The sequence below is a fragment of the Leptodactylus fuscus genome, chromosome 3 (genome assembly GCF_031893055.1).
Source record: "Leptodactylus fuscus isolate aLepFus1 chromosome 3, aLepFus1.hap2, whole genome shotgun sequence".
NCBI lineage: Eukaryota > Metazoa > Chordata > Amphibia > Anura > Leptodactylidae > Leptodactylus > Leptodactylus fuscus.
Window position 1 is genome coordinate 218,523,392 of NC_134267.1, and position 22,811 is coordinate 218,546,202.

Sequence of the window (22,811 nt, forward strand, 5' to 3'; positions counted from 1 at the left end):
CGTCCTCTGAGCGCGCTCCTGCTGACAGTCCGTGACGTCACCCGGAGGCGTGGCTCTGAGCTCTCCACTATTTCCCCGGTGGACGTTTCGCGCTCCATCTTGCGCCACCTGCTGGGGGCTGATGTTACTACAATACAAGATGAGGGGGAGAGAAGCTGCAGCACCTGACACCAGGACTAAAGGGGCACCCCAGAAATAAGAATACAGAGTGCTCAGGCTATGTGATGAGAATAATAGTAGAGGTCACCTACAGAAGATGATTTAGGGACGGAGATACACAGACTCTACTACCATAGTGCTTTATGATATGTAGCAAGAGACCATCTATGTAAGAAGACCCCTTACCCTTGATTAGTTTGCCATAATAACCATCTTCTTTGAGAAGAGCGCCCCCTAGGACAGTGGTTCACCACCTGTGGTACACGTAGGGATGGGCCATTATGATCCAAATTAAAATCGTGATCGAGTATTTTACCTCGATGGCGATTATTAGTGTTTAGGTCACGCCCTTTGTGATTAAGGCAAGCGCCCCCATTATAGTATAATTAAGGATTAGGCGATCCCTGTAAGATTCATCTCACGAAGTTCGCTCGGCCATTTTGTTCCGACCAAATACACGTAAACGTAAACTTCTATTATTATACCGAGGGGTCTCTTTAGACCCCAGGGTATAATACGCAGAGGGCCAGGGGAGGTGAGGAAACAGAGAATAATGTTACTCACCTCTCCTGGGCTCCGGGACTGCTGAATGAGCATGGTGTCGTGACACAGAGATCCAAGCGTTGCGATGCCATGTGACAGCAGGGAGTCATACCGGAGCACCATCAAAGCATCCTAGAGATGAGCGAGTACTGTTCAGATCAGCCAGTCCAAACAGCACGCTCGCATTGAAATGAATGGAAGCACCTGGTACTTCCGCTTTGACGCCGGCGGGCCGCTTAACCCCCCGCGTGCCGGCTACGTCCATTCATTTAATCCTTAACAATCATCCTGCTGACTGAGGTCACTGCCAGTAGGGGGCACCCTTGTCATGTCTGAACAATGTGACCTGGTCTGACCAAACGTAGACAGTAGGTTGCGTGTCTGGACAATGTAGACAGTCAGTGGTACATGTCACAATAACATCCACATGAATGCCAGAGGCCAAGGTTTCCCATCAGAACTTCACGCAATGCATTATGGGAAGAAGGAAGGCTCCTGCCATTTGTGTGGCCATTACTGTGACATACCACCGACCCCTACATTATCCAGACACGTACCGACTATCCACGTTTCTTCAGACCAGGCCACCTTCTTCCATTGTTTCATGGTCCAGTTTTTAGTAGCAATCAATATGGCCACTCTGAGGCTATACAGGCCCATATATGACTAGCCGCGGGGCCCAGTATATACTAACATCCATCGATCATGGCTAACAAGAACTGTTTCAGCTATTCAGTGAACCTTGGATTCCCCTGTCACCGGTTGTCCTCCCTTGGTCTTACCACTATATACTAGAAACACCCCACAAGAGCCGCCATCTTGGAGCTGACCTAGTTGGCGCATATAAAAGTTTCTCAGATCCCAACACTTGACCAGTTTCTTCTTCCACCACTTTGACGTCCAGAACTGTGCGTTCACTTTCTACCTCATATATCCACCCCTGAGCGGCGCCATGGTCACGACATAATCTATATTCCATACTTTACCTCAGTGGTTTTAATGTTATGGCTGATGGCTGTCTCACTCACAGTCTTCTCTTCCCATCACTCGGAGGTTGCCGTTCCATAGTAAAACAGCGCTCGCGACGTCCATCACAGGAACAGTCTGAAACTGCCGTGTCTGGCTAACACTTGTGTAATAGAACAACCGAAAAGGACAAAATACAAAAAAAATGTTTATTTTTTTGGAAATCTGACAGAAAATTTGTTAACCGTGAAAATATTTCCTCTCCGGTCAGTGATTTCTGTAATTACACATGGATTTAACGCGCGGCGTCGAAGATATGGATTCAGGTCAAAGATGTCAAGCAAGGTGTGAGATGTTTATTACTCTGCTTCCTCTTTAAAAAGTGGTTCTGCAGCAGCTGAGACCAATATAAGGAACAATGTGCCCCCTGCTATAAATTCTCAATAATATCAGGGTTCAGCTTGGCCCCTATGTGTCCTGTATAATGTACTCAGTTTGCAGGCTTGTGCGTTCATTAATATGGAACATTCCAGTTTGTGAGAGGTGAGAAATCATCCCATATACCAAAAAATCTGGGCATAGTCTTGTATCCAAACCCAAATCAAAAGGGCTGAGTGAGATTCAAGAATGTTTTGGGGTTTTTTGTTTTGTTTTTTTCAAAAAACAGCGCCACTCTTGCCTGTGGGCTTGTCTGGTATTGCAACCATTTTTTCAACATCCATTTAATCAAAATATCCACAAAGACAGATTGTCCAAGGACTGTGTCCTCACCATGCTCTACGCAAGCTCTGATCCAGTAATGGCACCCTGACAGCTCTGCTACATCTTCAGCTTACCAGGGCCAATGCGGCAGTCTGGCATCGCACACCACTGCACCGTAAACAACCGCTATACTATGAACAAGTCCCAGGTACACCAATCTCTTTACTGTGTGCCTAGGTAGCCCCCGTGTTTGTGTGGGGTTCCTCTGGATACTCAGTGAATACACAGGACGGTAGTCAGTGAACACACAGGACGGTAGTCAGTGAACACACAGGACGGTAGTCAGTGAACATACAAGACGGTAGTCAGTGAATACACAGGACGGTAGTCAGTGAATACACAGGACGGTAGTCAGTGAACACACAAGACGGTAGTCAGTGAACACACAAGACGGTAGTCAGTGAACACACAAGACGGTAGTCAGTGAACACACAGGACGGTAGTCAGTGAACACACAGGACGGTAGTCAGTGAACACACAGGACGGTAGTCAGTGAACACACAGGACGGTAGTCAGTGAACACACAGGACGGTTGTCAGTGAACACACAGGACGGTTGTCAGTGAATACACAGGACGGTAGTCAGTGAATACACAGGACGGTAGTCAGTGAATACACAGGACAGCAGTCAGTGAATACACAGGACGGTAGTCAGTGAACACACAGGACGGTAGTCAGTGAATACACAGGACGGTAGTCAGTGAATACACAGGACAGCAGTCAGTGAATACACAGGACGGTAGTCAGTGAATACACAGGACAGCAGTCAGTGAACACACAGGACGGTAGTCAGTGAATATTAGGATGGTGGTCAGTGAATACACAGGACGGTAGTCAGTGAATACACAGGACGGTAGTCAGTGAATACACAGGACGGCAGTCAGTGAACACACAGGACGGTAGTCAGTGAATATACAGGATGGTGGTCAGTGAATACACAGGACGGTAGTCAGTGAATACACAGGACGGTAGTCAGTGAATACACAGGATGGTAGTCAGTGAATATACAGGACGGTAGTCAGTGAACACACAGGACGGTAGTCAGTGAATACACAGGACGGTAGTCAGTGAACACACAGGACGGTGGTCAGTGAATATACAGGACGGTGGTCAGTGAATACACAGGACGGTAGTCAGTGAACACACAGGACGGTGGTCAGTGAATACACAGGATGGTAGTCAGTGAATACACAGGACGGTAGTCAGTGAACACACAGGACGGTAGTCAGTGAACACACAGGACGGTAGTCAGTGAATATACAGGATGGTGGTCAGTGAATATACAGGACGGTAGTCAGTGAATACACAGGACGGTAGTCAGTGAATACACAGGACGGTAGTCAGTGAATACACAGGGCGGTAGTCAGTGAACACACAGGACGGTAGTCAGTGAATACACAGGATGGTAGTCAGTGAATATACAGGACGGTAGTCAGTGAACACACAGGACGGTAGTCAGTGAATACACAGGACGGTAGTCAGTGAACACACAGGACGGTGGTCAGTGAATATACAGGACGGTGGTCAGTGAATACACAGGACGGTAGTCAGTGAACACACAGGACGGTGGTCAGTGAATACACAGGATGGTAGTCAGTGAATACACAGGACGGTAGTCAGTGAACACACAGGACGGTAGTCAGTGAACACACAGGACGGTAGTCAGTGAATATACAGGATGGTGGTCAGTGAATATACAGGACGGTAGTCAGTGAATACACAGGACGGTAGTCAGTGAATACACAGGACGGTAGTCAGTGAATACACAGGATGGTAGTCAGTGAATACACAGGGCGGTAGTCAGTGAATACACAGGACAGCAGTCAGTGAATACACAGGACGGTAGTCAGTGAATATACAGGACGGTGGTCAGTGAATACGAGTATATAGGACAGTGGTCAGTGAATTCATTATAACTTTTATTTACAGTATAAAATGACAGGTCAGAGGTGATGACTATGATATGGAGCTGTGACACAGTGGACAGAAGCTGTATGCTGAGATTTCACGGTCTTGCACGCCGTGGTTACAGACGCTGCACATCCAGAACTGATATTCGGTGATGGGTCTTCCTGAAGCAATGCATGTTGGGAGTTTACCTTCCCCTCTGTTAGGAATACAAAGAAAAATTAATATTCATATAAAATATTTGGTCTCAAGTAATGTATTAGGCAATGTTTGTGGTAAAGTTATGTTTATAACAAGGGGTTGTACCATTAGTGACACTTATCCCCTAGCCACAGGATAGCAGAGAGGTGTCAGACTGCTGGGAGAATGGCGACACAAATGTCCACTCAAAGACCCCTGTGACTGAAGCATCAGTGTGCAAGCGTGACCTACGCTTCATTGACTTCTTTGCGGCTACCAGGACTGCAATCTCCAGCAGCCCTAAAGAAGTAGATGGAGCGCAGGTCACAGAAGTGCGCAGGCAGTACATCCACAGGGAGTATTTTCGGGAGTACTTTTGGGCCTCCATTCTCCTGATCGCTGGGGGTCCCAGTCGTCAGACACTTGTACTGTTACTAATATATTGTATCTCTCCATCTCTAATGCAATTCTCACCCATCTGGGAAGACGTCGACATCTGCCTTCCTGCTGTCCTTCGGGCTGTGCTTGGTGAAGATTTCCAGGGCAAGGTCTTCATATTGCTGCCTTTGCTCAGGGCTCAAAATCTCTAAAGATTCCAGTTTAATGAAGGCCTTGGAACACGTACCGAATGCTCTGTTAGCGCAGGCGCAAAGTGCTACGAGGGAGTAGATCTCTACAGCGGGAATGATATCCTCATAGTCTCGTAGATGGAGAGCTGAAAAAAGACAAAGATATTCGGAAATGGCCTTAAGATGTGATCAATGGGGACCTGACCTCAGGAACTGTGTGTTGGTCACTAATGGCAGTCGCAGGGTTGGATCACACAAGGATAAGCCATCGGTAAAACATGCTCGAAACCTCCTTAAAGGGGTGGTTCAGTTCTCAGGGTACGTCACCAATAAAAGATCAGCGAGACCCCGGCTGAGCCACTGTATTAGCTGCGGAGCTTGTGCCCAGTTTACATTGCATGCTTTTAGTTTCATGGCGGCCATGCAATGTAATTATAGCTAATGCACTGAAACTGTATTAACAATGCAATACTGCTATGAAAAAATGGCATGTGAATGGGTCACAATTCTGATATATCCCATGCAGCGGACCCCCACTAATCTTCCTGAGACAATCCATTTAAAGTGTCAGGTAACAGTGCATGTTAGGAAGTTGCCCCCTTGCAGATCAATCCATCTGGGGACCCCTTTAAAGCAGCTCTGTCACATGTATATACTGCCTGTGGATGCAACAGAAGTAAATGACCCTGTATATACCCTCTATATACCTGTCCTCATGGCCGCATCCACATAGCCCTCATAGAGCTGCCTCTGAGCGAGCAGGAAGAAGTGGTAGGCCTCGGCCCCTCGCCAGGGGTTGTCAACTATCCGATTATCAGACAGACTGTCCTCCTCCAGCAGACCCGCTATGGCCGATGTAGCCTGCAATAAAGCAAATTCATAGGACAGGTGTCATCAAATTACTGAAATATGGAGTGAAGTGATCACATTTAGGGCCAGAGCACAGACCCATTAGAGTGAATGGAGCCAATCACACGGCCATTATTTTTTTTGTTCCATGCACTTTTTTTTTCTTGGACATGCAAGTCTATGGGGCCGTGCGCTGTCCATATTTTATCCATCTTTCACAAAGTCATTGCTAGGCGACGCCGAATAAAGAAGACACATTAAAAACGGAAATACACTAGGAGGCGCAATGTCCTAGGCGTCATGTAGGCGGAGCCTCTGGTCTAAACGGTCACAGCTCTTAGCACGCCCATTAAGATGTGACGGACAAGGATTTATTCAGGCAATCTGATGTCTGTGCTTCGATGACTTTTCAATCCTTAATGGACATGCTAAAAGCCATAAGTGCGTTAGTGTTCATTCCAAAGGCTCCACCCACATGACTACTTCAGCTTATCTGCATACACATTGGCGTCTTTGCTGCTTATTAGCTCCATTGGTGACTGCAGATCAGCTCCATGGCCGTCTATGGTGCAAGTGATGTCTGTAACGCACCTCCAGTCCCATCAGGCAGCTGCTTGCTCTCTCCACCTTGCTTTATACTGCAGCTGTCTGATCAGATTAGCTGCTGTGTGTAAGAAAAAGCTCACCATGATGACAACGGATGAGATGACAGTGAGAGTCTCCTTCCTTCTCACACTTTTTAGAGGCAGTGGTTTTTATTGATACTGAGGGAAGGGGTTAAACTACTAATACCCTCCACACTGAAGCAGAGATATCTAGGTGAGTGCTATATATTAGGTACTATGACATCAGCAGAAAGGCACAGCAGCAGCTTCTTTTATTGTAATCCCTAAATGCAAAAATAGCAGAGTGAGAGGTCATACCCAATGGCCACTGCACGGTGTAAGATGCTATACTCATTGGCCACTGCACGGTGTAAGATGTCATAATCCAATGGCCACTGCACGGTGTAAGATGCTATACTCATTGGCCACTGCACGGTGTGAGATGTCACAACCCAGTGACCACTGCATAATGTGAGATGCTATAACCAGTGGCCACTGCATGGTGTGAGATGTCACAAGCCAGTGACCACTGCATAATGTGAGATGCTATAACCAGTGGCCGCTGCGCGGTGTGAGATATCATACCTCCGTCTGCTTCCCCTTGAGTTTCCCCTTCTGTGTGTTCTTCACGTGTGTGTGATATTGCTCCACCAGTAAAGCAGCCAGAACATACAACTTCTTCACACGCAATGGCTTTGTGCGTTTTTTAGCCTCCTCGTCTGCAATCTGAAATAGTAGAAAGGTTAGGTTATACCTTGTCATAAGGCTGGTAACACAAATGGGTACAAATACAGGAGACACACTCCTGGTAAAACCAACATTCTGTGGTGTACAAAGTGCAGGCCATATAGAAGTGGAACATGACACAGTAATGGTTGTAGGTCTACATACACTCACCGGCCACTTTATTAGGTACACCATGCTAGTAACGGGTTGGACCCCCTTTTGCCTTCAGAACTGCCTCAATTCTTCGTGGCATAGATTCAACAAGGTGCTGGAAGCATTCCTCAGAGATTTTGGTCCATATTGACATGATGGCATCACACAGTTGCCGCAGATTTGTCGGCTGCACATCCATGATGCGAATCTCCCGTTCCACCACATCCCAAAGATGCTCTATTGGATTGAGATCTGGTGACTGTGGAGGCCATTGGAGTACAGTGAACTCATTGTCATGTTCAAGAAACCAGTCTGAGATGATTCCAGCTTTATGACATGGCATTGCATTATCCTGCTGAAAGTAGCCATCAGATGTTGGGTACATTGTGGTCATAAAGGGATGGACATGGTCAGCAACAATACTCAGGTAGGCTTTGGCGTTGCAACGATGCTCAATTGGTACCAAGGGGCCCAAAGAGTGCCAAGAAAATATTCCCCACACCATGACACCACCACCACCAGCCTGAACCGTTACCGATACAAGGCAGGATGGATCCATGCTTTCATGTTGTTGACGCCAAATTCTGACCCTACCATCCGAATGTCGCAGCAGAAATCGAGACTCATCAGACCAGGCAACGTTTTTCCAATCTTCAATTGTCCAATTTCGATGAGCTTGTGCAAATTGTAGCCTCAGTTTCCTGTTCTTAGCTGAAAGGAGTGGCACTGATGCCCAATATTAAAACATAACATTTATTTATTCCTATATAAAATATCTTGATCCACATGTCTAAACTCAGCAGCTCGTGTCTCAGCAGAGAGGGCCAGGGGCTGGCAATACCTTAGCCACGCCCCTCATCCATGGATCTCTCCCCCACTCACAGTAACCTGGCAGTGGGGGCTCCTCTGTCACTTCTCCTAACTACCCAGGACATACTGCATACTGTTAAACCCTTCCTCACCCTCCCATCTCTTTTTAAAAAAGGACCTAGACGGGTGTTCTTAAAGGGGCCACATATACAGCTAGAGCCGCAACTACATTGCTCCTAGAGCATTTTTGGCCAGTTCATTACAGTTAATTTTTATTCTACAGAAACACCTTTTTTCGAGGCTAATAAATTGATGGTTAGGAGCATGTGTATCTAAACATCCCTCCCCTTTCGCATTTATGATTAGATAAAACAACAAAAGTTCAGTTGTTCATTTAGCCCCCAAGGGGCCTCCGTTTTTAACCTGAAAATCCATCTTGTTTCACACTGTAACGTTTTTTTATTCCAGTCACCCCCTCTCGGGTTTGGTTTTACAACATCAATCCCTGTGAACCTAAGACAATTTGGATTCCCCTGGTGCAATGTATTCACATGTCTCGCAACAGGGGTATCTCTTTCATTTCGTATGTCGCCCAGATGTTCTCCAATCCGTTTTCTTAGTTCTCTGTTTGTTTTCCCTACATATTCCAAACCACACTCACATGTGATTTTATAGATCACTCCCTTTGTACGACAGGAAATAAAATGCCTAATCAGAAAATGTTTTTTCAAATTTTCTGAAAAAAATTCCTTTCCAGTTTGCAAGAAAGGACATGAGGAGCAACCGCTGCATTTATAGCAGCCCTTTGGTGGAGAAAGCCACGTAGATGTTTTTTCAATGCTGAAGTGACTATGTACTAGTCTATCTTTTATTGACCTCCCCTTGCGGAAGGTGATCATTGGTCTATCCCCAACCACCTTTTTTATCATGGGATCCATGGTTAAAATGTCCCAATGACGTTGTAGGATATTACGTACCAGGGGTGCTCCATTGTCAAAGGTTCCGATTATTCGAATTAAGTCATCAGACTCTTTATTTTTAGGTTTGACCTTTAGTAATTGAGTACGATCAGACCTATACGAGGATTGATATGCCTTTCTCAAAATGTGATCCGGGTACCCCCGTCTTACAAATCTATTTCTCAAGTCTGCCGCCTGGTCCACAAAGTCCTGCCCCCTCGTACAGTTTCTTCTCAACCTTAGGTATTGACCACGAGGTATCCCCTTTTTCAAGGAGTACGGATGACTACTGCTCCAGTGAAGAAAGGAATTTGTGGCAGTTGTTTTTCTATATACTTTAGTTTCAAGTATGCCACCCACTCCCTTGGAGATACACACGTCTAGGAATGGAAGACACGTGCCCCCTATCTCAAATGTAAATGATAAACCAATCTCATTAACATTGAGATGTTCAACAAAGGTCTTAAAGGATTCCGGTGTACCTCTCCATAACACTAGTATATCATCGATATACCGTGCCCACAGTTCGATTCCAGATGTAAAATCTCCATTTTCCTCCGTAAACACAATTGTCTCCTCCCACCAGCCCAGGAGCAAGTTGGCATAAGTGGGCGCACATGGGTTGCCCATGGCGGTGCCCCTGAGCTGGTGGAAGTGCTTCCCGTTAAAGACAAAGTAATTATGTGTCAGGGAGAACTCCAGGAGATCCAGAATAAATCGACTGTGGGTACGGTATTGATTCCTCCGAGAGCGCAGATAATGATCCACCGCTCTCAGACCCCATTCATGTGGTATAGACGAATACAACGCCTCTACGTCGATGGAACATAGTATAACATCATCATCCAGGATGATTCCTTCCAGTTTACGTAACAAATCTGATGTATCCTGGATGAATGATGGGAGGGACAGAACATATGGTCTTAAAATTCTATCCAGATAAATCCCCACATTTTGGCATAAACTTCCAATTCCAGAAACTATTGGTCGTCCCTTTAGAGGGGACAGGCCTTTGTGGACTTTAGGCAAACAGTAAAACGTGGCCTCAATAGGGGCTAAGGGCATCAAAAACTCATATTCACCATCAGATATCAAACCTGAGGTTTTTGCATTCAAAAGTAATGACCGTAGTAGGTTACTAAAGTCTGTTGTTGGATTTCTCTGGAGGACTGCATAGTTTTCCCTTTGGAGGAGGAGGGATTCACACATTTTAATATATTGTGGAGTATCCAGGAGCACCACATTCCCCCCCTTGTCAGCTGGTTTAACTATCAGCTCTCTATTCTTTTCCAGATTCTGTAGGGCTTCCATTTCTTCCCTATTCAAATTAAAGGGGTGGTGGGTGCTCCCAATTTTCTCCATTTCCTGTACGACCTTTTTAATAAAAACGTCAACACAGGATAGTTCCCCCATAGGTGGTAGTTTAGAACTTTTTACAGACAAATTTGTAAATGGACCCTGGCCTATATTTTCTCCACCCCCTTCCCCCTGCTCCGCTAGAAGCCTGACGTCAGGAAGTAGGTCCACTGATATCCCCAGCTCTGAACTCAATCGTTCGTCCTGATTTTGAAAAAACTTCTTCCATTTTAACTTACGGGCAAAAAGGTGCAAATCTTTCACCCAATTGAACAGGTCAAAATCAGAGCTGGGAACAAAAGACATTTAGACATTATAGAAAAACAACTGCCACAAATTCCTTTCTTCACTGGAGCAGTAGTCATCCGTACTCCTTGAAAAAGGGGATACCTCGTGGTCAATACCTAAGGTTGAGAAGAAACTGTACGAGGGGGCAGGACTTTGTGGACCAGGCGGCAGACTTGAGAAATAGATTTGTAAGACGGGGGTACCCGGATCACATTTTGAGAAAGGCATATCAATCCTCGTATAGGTCTGATCGTACTCAATTACTAAAGGTCAAACCTAAAAATAAAGAGTCTGATGACTTAATTCGAATAATCGGAACCTTTGACAATGGAGCACCCCTGGTACGTAATATCCTACAACGTCATTGGGACATTTTAACCATGGATCCCATGATAAAAAAGGTGGTTGGGGATAGACCAATGATCACCTTCCGCAAGGGGAGGTCAATAAAAGATAGACTAGTACATAGTCACTTCAGCATTGAAAAAACATCTACGTGGCTTTCTCCACCAAAGGGCTGCTATAAATGCAGCGGTTGCTCCTCATGTCCTTTCTTGCAAACTGGAAAGGAATTTTTTTCAGAAAATTTGAAAAAACATTTTCTGATTAGGCATTTTATTTCCTGTCGTACAAAGGGAGTGATCTATAAAATCACATGTGAGTGTGGTTTGGAATATGTAGGGAAAACAAACAGAGAACTAAGAAAACGGATTGGAGAACATCTGGGCGACATACGAAATGAAAGAGATACCCCTGTTGCGAGACATGTGAATACATTGCACCAGGGGAATCCAAATTGTCTTAGGTTCACAGGGATTGATGTTGTAAAACCGAACCCGAGAGGGGGTGACTGGAATAAAAAAACGTTACAGTGTGAAACAAGATGGATTTTCAGGTTAAAAACGGAGGCCCCTTGGGGGCTAAATGAACAACTGAACTTTTGTTGTTTTATCTAATCATAAATGCGAAAGGGGAGGGATGTTTAGATACACATGCTCCTAACCATCAATTTATTAGCCTCGAAAAAAGGTGTTTCTGTAGAATAAAAATTAACTGTAATGAACTGGCCAAAAATGCTCTAGGAGCAATGTAGTTGCGGCTCTAGCTGTATATGTGGCCCCTTTAAGAACACCCGTCTAGGTCCTTTTTTAAAAAGAGATGGGAGGGTGAGGAAGGGTTTAACAGTATGCAGTATGTCCTGGGTAGTTAGGAGAAGTGACAGAGGAGCCCCCACTGCCAGGTTACTGTGAGTGGGGGAGAGATCCATGGATGAGGGGCGTGGCTAAGGTATTGCCAGCCCCTGGCCCTCTCTGCTGAGACACGAGCTGCTGAGTTTAGACATGTGGATCAAGATATTTTATATAGGAATAAATAAATGTTATGTTTTAATATTGGGCATCAGTGCTTTTGCTTATGTAATAATATCTGGTGTAACTGTGTGTGTCCTTCAGACACTTGGATTGGCACACCATAGCTCCAATTGCTGTATGATCTGAAAGGAGTGGCACCCGGTGTGGTCTTCTGCTGCTGTAGCCCATCTGCCTCAAAGTTCGACGTACTGTGCGTTCAGAGATGCTCTTCTGGCTACCTTGGTTGTAACGGGTGGCTATTTGAGTCACTGTTGCCTTTCTATCAGCTCGAACCAGTCTGGCCATTCTCCTCTGACCTCTGGCATCAACAACGCATTTCCGCCCACAGAACTGCCGCTCACTGGATGTTTTTTCTTTTTCGGACCATTCTCTGTAAACCCTAGAGATGGTTGTGCGTGAAAATCCCAGTAGATCAGCAGTTTCTGAAATACTCAGACCAGCCCTTCTGGCACCAACAACCATGCCACGTTCAAAGGCACTCAAATCACCTTTCTTCCCCATACTGATGCTCGGTTTGAACTGCAGGAGATTGTCTTGACCATGTCTACATGCCTAAATGCACTGAGTTGCCGCCATGTGATTGGCTGATTAGAAATTAAGTGTTAACGGTCCTGACCGGCAGGTGTCCGTGAGATCATTTATTACTCACAAATCTCATAAATAACCAGTAGGTGGCAGCACTGGTTCACTGATGGGATTCTGGGTTGACTGTAACGCTGTCTTTGTTTATTTCTCTTGCTTACATAGCGCCAACATATTCCACAGCGCTTCACGGATATAATCATCACTCACTGTCTCCTGTAGAGCTTACACACTAAAATCCTCTATCTGTAATGTCTTGACTGCAATGTGTAACTGGTCTGATGGCTTACAAACTTTATTTTATTAAAGGGGATTATAGGACATTATTCAGTAAGGAGTCCGGCAGCCGACCGGGAGACACTCATCACTTCATTATTTACCAGGTACAACTTCATAATTTTGGCAGTGGCTCTGCCTCACATTGCAGCTCAGTCCCATTCACTTAAAGAAGACCTTTCATGGTCCGGGGCACAGGCAGTTCTATATACTGCTGGAAAGTCGACAGTGCGCTGAATTCAGTGCACTATCGGCTTTCCCGATCTGTGCCCCGGGTAAAGCGCTATCGGTCCCGCTACCGCAGCTCTTTACAGTCAGAAGGGCATTCCTCACAGTCTGTCAGGAACATCCTTCTCCACAGCAGCACCTATCGCACTGTACAGTGTGAGCGGGGAGGAACGCCCCCTCCCTCTGCTCACAGTGCTTGTCCATAGACAAGTATTATCAGGAGGAGAGGGGGCGTTCCTCCCCGCTCACACACTACAGTGCGATAGGCACTGCTGTGTAGAAGGACGTACCTGACTGACTGTAAAGAGCTACGGTACTGGCACTGCTAGCTCTTTACCCGAGGCACAGTATATAAAACTGCCTGTGCCTGATCTGATGAAAGGTCCTCTTTAATAGGAATGAGCAGCACAGAGCTGCAATACCAGGCACAACCACTAGAAAACGTACCTAGTATTCTGCTGACTATTGAAGTCAGGTCACATGTCTGACAATGAGGTGGAGCTAAACTGCTGTCGGTTTCCTAAGACAACTAACAGAGTGTTGGATTTAGTTACAGCTATACATGGAAAATATAACGTGAAATAATTTCAGATGCAGATTTGGGGTATGTTCACACTGCCGCCATTCATGTCCATTGTTCTGATCCATCGCAGTCATGATCAAGAGATTGAAAAGCTGACAGAATGACTGAAGCAGAACAAGTACCCTCCTTTAGCATCGGCCTCCATTCATTTCTCCATTCTTCCATCTTCACTGCTATAGACAGAAGATAAAATTGCACCTGAAGTTGCGGCTTTTTCTTCCACTGAAAAAAATCAGCAAACAAGATGGAAAAAACTCCAGTGACTGGACAGGAGTGCAGATCGCGAGTGCTCCGTCTACATCAGTCATGTTGGTTTAGCAGTCCGTTGTTCCAATCCTATTACGGATCAGAACAACAGACATGAATGGCAGCAGCGTGAACTGAACCTTCAAGCTTAATTCTACCAATGGAGATTCCTGGCGTTATATGACACCCTTACCTTGAATAGGAGCTTGGCCGCCTCCAGTAAATGGTTGGCTTTCCTGTAAAGCTCAATGGCGTCCAGTGTCTTATTCTTCTCCAGTAAGTGAGAGGCGTACTTGGCGAGTAAGGAGCCGATTTCCTTCATGTTGTGGTTCTTGGCAAGCTCCACTGCTTTGTTCCACTACAATACAACACATTTTGGTCACTTTCAGTAAATCTGGCGACAGTTTTGCACTTTAGAATTATACACAATGGGGCGGATTTATTTTAGGTGCCGTTTTCTGTACAAGGGAAAAAAGTTGCAATTTTCCTGCAAAACTGAATCCGGGGTTATGAGGGCTAAAAAGCTGACAAAGTGACTGATGCAGATAGAGCACCGCCCGTTTACATCTCCCTCCATTCACTAATAATAACACTAACCTCATTGTACAGTATATAACTCATATAGGGAACCGGTATATACAGTATGGCAAGGACTACAGCAAAATGCAATCATCGACCAATTGTATGACGTGCTGAAAGCCAATAGTACAGTACAAATTCACTAGGAAATTGGAAACATGGCTGCTTTCTTCCAAAAACAGCAACCTGTCAGTCCATAGGTTGTGTCTGGTATTGCAGCTCAGCTCCTTTGACGTGAACAGGACTGATCTGTAATACCAAACCCAACCTGTGGAGCGGTGGTGGTGCTGTTTTTGAAAGAAAGCAGTCCTGTGTGTCTTATCCTTCACAATTCTATTAATGGTGTAGGAGTCACATGATGTCTCCAGTCAAATCAAATTTTGGAACTGTGCGTGTCAAAGGGGAGTGAAGTGAAGCCATAATAGACAGGACAGCCAATAGAGGCAAGTCCTCATTCAGTAGCTTAGAGGGGACGTCAATCTGACACCGAGCCGGGAGAGATGTGACTACACAACAGGCAGTCAGGTTACAGAGTCTGATGCCAAGTAAATATCAGGCATTGGTCTTCTATATCATATAACCCATTTACAATACTCTCTGGGTGTCAGGCGTGCAATGGCGTCTCTCCATGCCCGATGTCAGAATGGATGGAAGAATAAGGCTGCACTAAAGGAGAATATGAAGAGAGAGATTCTAGTTTATGAGGGAACATAACTCAAGAGCTTTGAGAATTTCACACCAATTACAATCTGGATGTTTACAATGAATAGCTCCCTTATTCCTATAGAAGCACAGCTGTCCCGTATACCTGGGACAAACACCAAAAAACCTGCTACCGTACTGTATACAGTGACAGACTGTATACAGAGGGAGGCAGTGTCAGGTTGTTATCTGCAAAGACTTTAACCTTTCACCCCTGGTGTTTGCAAACAATATTCGAGATGCTCGCAAAATATAGTGCAGGACCTGTACACATAACACTGGTATGGCAGATTGTGTAGAGGGAAAGACAGGGAAGACGTCTAGTTGTGTCCTGTGTATAAGTCACTTAAAGGGAGTGTCACCAGAACCCCATCACATCACCCCAGCCCTGCAGATAGATAGGTTAGTGTCACCAGAACCAGCATATCACCCCAGCCCTGCAGATAGATAGGTTAGTGACACCAGAACCAGCATATCACCCCAGCCCTGCAGATAGATAGGTTATAGTCACCAGAACCAGTATATTAACCCAGCCCTGCAGATAGATAGGTTAGTGACACCAGAACCCAACATATCACCCCAGCTCTGCAGATAGATAGGTTAGTGTCGCCAGAACCAGCATATCACCCCAGCCCTGCAGATAGATAGGTTAGTGTCACCAGAACCAGCATGTCAACCCAGCCCTGCAGATAGATAGGTTAGTGTCACCAGACCCCAGTATATCACCCCAGCCCTGCAGATAGATAGGTTAGTGTCACCAGAACCAGCATATCACCCCAGCCCTGCAGATAGATAGGTTAGTGTCAGAGAACCAGCATATCACCCCAACCCTGCAGATAGATAGGTTACAGTCACCAGAACCAGCATATCACCCCAGCCCTGCAGATAGATAGGTTAGTGTCACCAGAACCAGCATATCACCCCAGCCCTGCAGATGGATAGGTTAGTGTCACCAGACCCAGCATATCACCCCAGCCCTGCAGATAGATAGGTTACACTCACCAGAACCAGCATATCACCCCAGCCCTGCAGATAGATAGGTTAGTGTCACCAGAACCAGCATGTCAACCCAGCCCTGCAGATAGATAGGTTAGTGTCACCAGACCCCAGTATATCACCCCAGCCCTGCAGATAGATAGGTTAGTGTCACCAGAACCAGCATATCACCCCAGCCCTGCAGATAGATAGGTTAGTGTCAGAGAACCAGCATATCACCCCAACCCTGCAGATAGATAGGTTACAGTCACCAGAACCAGCATATCACCCCAGCCCTGCAGATAGATAGGTTAGTGTCACCAGAACCAGCATATCACCCCAACCCTGCAGATGGATAGGTTAGTGTCACCAGACCCAGCATATCACCCCAGCCCTGCAGATAGATAGGTTACACTCACCAGAACCAGCATATCACCCCAGCCCTGCAGATAGATAGGTTAGTGTCACCAGACCCAGCATATCACCCCAGCCCTGCAGATAGGTAAGATACGGTCACCTAAATCAGACATTTTCCACAAATGAATCGCTGCCATCTTTGCCGAGATATTGCTGTTTTTGTCAAGCAAAAATGCAAGTGGACTCTGAGTGTGTTGCCGCTTACTTTTTTGGAGCAATTGGAACATCCTCAGAGCTCCAGAGAGGTTAGGTGGCCCTAACCTATCTATCTGCAGGGCTGGGTTGATATGTTGGGTTCTGCTGGGATGGAGATATTAGTACAGATGTGGAATTGGTTTCAAGCAAGTCCTCCATGACATCGCTGCACCGGACTGTAGTTAGAAGGGGAATGATGTCATCAGACTCTCTCAGATATACAGCCTCAGGCTTTGGGCCCCTAATATTGAGGAGATGTAGGTAGAAATACAATGAAAGCTTACCTGGTTTAGGTGCATGCAGGCATCTACCGCTGCTTTTGGCATGTTGCACTTCAAAAACGCTGCCACGGCCTGCTCACACATCCCCACTGTCACAAACATGCGGGCAATGTCCTGTTCACACACAAGACTGTTAGCAACCATGTGGAAATTTTGGAAACTTTAGCTAATGGTACACATAAGTCACTGGACAATGGATAACAAAATGTTCATCTCCAATACATGGTAAATACTATGGGGATTTTTGGGGAAAGGAATGTGCAAATAAGTTCTGGATGGAAAAAACGAAATCTCACGCTAGCGCCACCTTTTGGAAGCTCTTTTTATCTAACTGTTTCAAAAGTTCAGAAGTCAAAACCAGAAAAAAAAAAAAACTTACTGGAAGTAATTTATTGTTCTCAGGCAAGGAGTTGGCCAGAATCTCAAGTCCATCGTAATCCTCCTGCATGTAGTAACACTCTGCCAGGCGTTCCTGATTCCTGCCCTGTACATAGTACTGCACAGCATTCACCCTGCACATAAATAACAGGTTAATAGAGCGATATCACATGTCACCATTATACTAAAGCCTGTACTGAGGTAACAGTGAGGACATGCTCCAGCACCTCAGACATTGCTCAGTACTCCGCTTTGCTTGCAGTGACAGTATACACGTCTCAGATCTTACCATTTCTGTCTGTCTGCAAAATAGTCGCCAATGGCGTTGTACGCCTGCTCCAGAAGAGCGTCATCCGAGTCTCCGGACCCCGTCCTGAGCAGCTGCAACACACGGAACCAGTCACCCAGCTTTATCCGTAGGCTGATAGCCAGGTCTCTGTACAAGGGGTTATAGCCAGGAGTTATATACAGACACGAGTACAATAGGTAGACTAGTCATTGACATACATGATATAAAGACAGACCACAAAAACCAATTTATCAAGGGTGCAAACCTTACCCCCCTCCAAAAAACCCAAACAAACAAAAGAAATCACAGTTGTAAAGGAATTTAAGTCACAGACTGTATAGCACAAAACCTACCTAACCTGACAGATCAGGCTAAGGTCACACAGGACTTTGCTCATTATAATTTATGGGGTCTGCAGGTTTCTGCGTGAACTCGAGTTTTAAGCAGGTTAGCTTTCTGTTTTTCTGGTCCCCAAGCAGACCCCAAGAACGGAAAGCCGCATGCAGGTGTGAACCTAGTGTCAGATTGTGACATGGACCCATAAGAACTGTGGGATTGGCTAACTAGTAACCACACAAGTTTTTACAAAGTGTAGATTTATAGGCACAGTGACTGTATTGCACTAGGTTCACACTAGTGTCAGCCTGCCCGTTGTTCTGGTCCATCAGAGGACAAAAACAATAGATAGGCAGACACATACGGAGCTGACAGACCCCATTACCTATAAGTACATCTGTCGGGTGTCCGCTCTTTTAAAGTGAAACAGCCGAACGAAAAAGTCAGACTTTGCAGCACTTTTTAATCTGGCGACTTTGGGTGCGACACTGCGACGGAGTCTCCAAATAGAGATTCCAACACAGATGTGAACACTGCCTAAGAAGCCCTCCAACTCTACACAGAAGTCCCCCATGTGTCTTCACAGCAAAATTTTAACTCCCAGATATATGGTAACAATAACTAATCTCACCCGCCATAGTTTGGTGTACACGCTATAGTTTACCAATATTAAAGGTGTTACCTCATGTAGACAGTCTGTGCCCAAATTACTGTAGAACTATTGTGGTAAGTGCATTGGTGTTTTATTCACCTGGAGGGTGCAGGGGGCATATGGACCACTGCTGTCCTGATAGCTGGGGGTCACAGCAATCTGATCCTATCTATGAATAGGGATTAAGCATCTGTAATGACACAACGCTTTTAGCTACTTACCTTCTGTCCATATCCAGATACATCCTCTCTGCTTCCTCAAAGCGGCCAAAATACGCTGAAACCTCGGCTTGTTTCATAGGCTCACTCTGCAGATTGCCCAGACGCTTCACAAATTCTATGCCCTGGTAATCCTTACAGCGGACGAAGGCCTGCTCGGCTGTAGGGAGGTCTAGTTTCTGTAGTGCGGCTTCAGCGAGTAACCGCCTGGAGAGGGAAGAGTATAGGTATTGGTGCTCCATAGTCAGCTTTGTGCACTGAGATACTTGCAAAGGTAAGCTCTGGACAGAGATTTGAGTTTCACAGCAAAGACTTAATCAAATCAGTGAATAAGCCCCCTTAAAGGGGTTGTCCAAGTTTTTATGTTCTATCCTCAGGATAGGCCTAAAATACCAGATTGGTGGGGGCCGACAATCAGCCCCCGGAGCTGCTTGCAGAAGTCATTCTATATACTATACAGGACCAAAAGCAGAAAGCTCTGTCCCCTGTATAGCGGCCAGACGCCATCACTGCAGCTCATTGAAGTTAGTGGGAACGGAGTTGCAGTGACAGAGCTTAGCCGCTATACTGGGCACGGGGCTTTCTGTTTACAGCCCTAGTATTGTGTATAGGACGGGTACTAAAAGTGGCTCCATACAGCTGAATGCATATGCCATAAAAAGTTTATCCCTGGACAAGCCCTTTAAAGGGAGTCTATCAGGTCCAAAATATCTCCCAAATCAATAATAGTGCCACCTAGAGAACTTAAAGGGATCCTATCATTGGATACGCTTTTTTTTATGACTAACACGCAGGAATAGCCTTAAGAAAGGATATTCTTTTCCACGCCGCCGTTCGGTAGAAATCCAGGTTTTCTTCGGTATGCAAATGAGTTCTCTCGCAGCACTGAGGGCGGTCCTCAGCGCACAAACAGCACTGGGGGCGTCCCCAATGCTGTGAAAAAACTCTCCAGCGGCGCCTCCATCTTCTTCTGGAAGGGCCTCTCCCTTTGTCTTCTTCCGGCGCTGGCTTTCAATCTTCTAGGCCTCGGGCCTCAGGCATAGCCGACTGCGCACGCCCGTCGCATTTTCTTGTAACAGCTTACACAGTAAGCTGGGCTGCAGCATGAGAAGTCGGCTCTGCCTGAGGCCTAGAATATTGAAACCCAGGACGGAAGAAGACGCGTGAAGAGGCCGTTCCAGAAGAAGATGGAAGCGGCGCTGGAGAGTTCTCTCGCAGAATTGGGGATGCCCACAGTGTTGTTTGAGTGCTGTGGACTGCCCCCAGTGCTGCGAAATAACTCATTTGCATACAAAAGAAAACCCCGATTTCTACCGAATGGTGGTGCGGAGAAGACATCTAAAGGTAGGAAAATATTAGCCTTTCTTAAGGCTACTCCTACGTGTTATTCAGAAAAAAAGCGTATCCAATGACAGGATCCCTTTAAATGGGAGCAAAAATATACCTTTGTTAATAATACATTTTATTTATATAGCGCCAACATATTCCGCAGCACTGTACAATTTATAGGGTTCAGATACAGACATACATAACAAAGAACGTCATTTCACACAATGGGACTGAGGGCCCTGCTCAAAAGAGCTTACAATCTATGAGGTAGAGGGGGTGACACAAGAGGTAGCAGGGGCAGCATTGCTTATACAGTGTTTTGTGCATTAGAAATTGTGATATGCCTGTCTGAAAAGATGCGTCTTTAGTTTGCGTTTGAAACTGTAAAAGTTGGGAGTTAATCTTATTGTCCGGAGAGTTTAGTGAGGGGAAGACCGATTAGTAAGGAGTTACAGTAGTCAAGGCGAGAATGAATCAGAGAGACAGTAAGTGTCTTTAGTGTATCTCTGGTAAGGAAAGGGCGTATTCTGGAGATGTTTGCCACAAACTGATGAAGCAATGCAGAAATAATCATCTTTTTATGGTTATGTAAATCAGTCTGCAAGTGCACTGGGGGCGGGGCCTGATTTGCCGACAGACAGTTGCAAGAGCTTCATCTTCACCCCTGGAATTGCTGCTTAGCTCTGCCCCTTTAGCCATGACTGACATTTTTCAGCCTCCATCTGTGTCTAAGCAAATCACTCACCCTCACCCCCACCCCGCATTGCACTCGTGCGATGATTTGCATATCCATAAAAAGATGATCTCTGCTTTGCTTTATCAGTTTCTGACCACATGAAAGCGGCCATTTTCTTGTGGCCTGTGGGCATGCGCAGTCGGCCCGAGGCCTAGAAGTTTGAATATAATTTAATATAATTTGTTAGTAAATGTAAGACATGCAATTGTCACGGCTTTCTATTGTAGGGGGTTGTCACATCTCACTGTGGTCGCACTTTGCACATATTTTGCAACTCGGTGCATTCCTGTGGCTGAGAGACTCGAACGATTGGCGGCCGCACAACATCCAATGTCCAAAAACAACCACTAAATCCTAATAGGAAATGAAGTGCTTAGTAACAAACTACCTTACCTGGCTCGGTGCTAGGCCTCAGAAATCGTGCACACGTAACAACACGCACATAATATTACATCTCCCTGTACAGCTCATGAAGAAAAAATGATGTTTATTTTTCCCGATCCATTACAAGGCTGGAGTCCCGGACTGAACTATCCGTATATTACTGTGATGGGTTTATGGCCTGTGTAACACCTGGGCATAAGGTGTCCATGTAACAAAAAGCAGCCTTGTGGCGGTGTTTATTTTCATACATTGCTCCATAAGATGACTGTTTCCATTCCTGCTGCAGTCTAGACCTCAATGTATCTCACATTCCACACCGCTCTGCTGGAAGTAACACATACAGGACAAATCCCCTCTATGGCCGCCGCCGTATAAATCATCCTCTTAATCTGAAAACAATCCCATAAATTATTTGCGCAGGGAAAATAAACTTATTTCCAAAGTCAAAAAGCCCCCCCCCCCCCAAAAAAAAAAAAAAAAAAAAAAAAATCAGCCATAAAGAATTTTCAGTAATCTCTGGAGATAACCAGAACAATACGGACTGACAGCAAGCAGAGATCTTGAAATCTTGATATTAAAATTCAGTACAGTATAAATTATATGAACTTTTATTGAAAAGTAAATATTTAAAAAAAAAATAAAAAAAAAAAAAGCGGTTATCCGGATAGTAATAAAGCTTAGTAGTATATTTGCACTTTTTAAGCTTTATTACTAACTAGCCTCTTCCCACGACTTCGTCTGCGGGCTGTTGTTGGCAATGAGCCGCCTATATTTAGCGAAATGCTCTCGGCGATGATCTGCCTGCGCCAGCCTCTCGGCTCTGCTACATCTGTGCATATACGCAGCAGACCCAGCAGTATGTGCATTCCTATGGAGAGCAGAGTAAGCAGTGCTACAGCGCTGCCTCAGCTCTGCTACATCAGTCAATTTGGATGACAGGGGTTGTCTTCTGTCAGTGTGTGAGCAGCTTCTGTGCTGCAAACGACTGAACGGCTGTTGCTGACATCTGCCACAGTTCGTCCCCCTCCATCAGAGGCCGAACACCACACTGCACTGTGTTACGCACAGAAACTGAAGTCTACATATACTCCTTGTGCCCACTCACAGCCTGCTGCACTCTCCTGACCTTCCATAAGACTCCATTGTGAGCGGCTTCCACAGTGCTCCGTGCAATCATATATAGCTCCACCCACACCATCGCATGTAGCTCCGCCCACACCATA

The 22,811-nt window shown here is 45.6% G+C and overlaps 1 protein-coding gene across 1 annotated transcript in view; it reads right to left on the bottom strand.

The window, feature by feature from the left end:
• Positions 1-4,349: 4,349 nt before the first annotated feature.
• Positions 4,350-22,811, bottom strand: part of WDR35 (WD repeat domain 35) — a 49,151-nt gene continuing 30,689 nt past the window's right edge. Inside the window, exons 21-29 of the mRNA XM_075269205.1 lie at positions 19,143-19,346; positions 17,934-18,080; positions 17,646-17,778; positions 17,270-17,380; positions 14,311-14,475; positions 7,126-7,266; positions 5,794-5,947; positions 4,992-5,232; positions 4,350-4,536 (exon numbers count right to left, since the gene is read on the bottom strand). Coding sequence (XP_075125306.1) covers positions 4,386-4,536; positions 4,992-5,232; positions 5,794-5,947; positions 7,126-7,266; positions 14,311-14,475; positions 17,270-17,380; positions 17,646-17,778; positions 17,934-18,080; positions 19,143-19,346 — 1,447 coding nt within the window. The 3' untranslated portion in view covers positions 4,350-4,385. The remainder of the gene's footprint in view (positions 4,537-4,991; positions 5,233-5,793; positions 5,948-7,125; positions 7,267-14,310; positions 14,476-17,269; positions 17,381-17,645; positions 17,779-17,933; positions 18,081-19,142; positions 19,347-22,811) is intronic.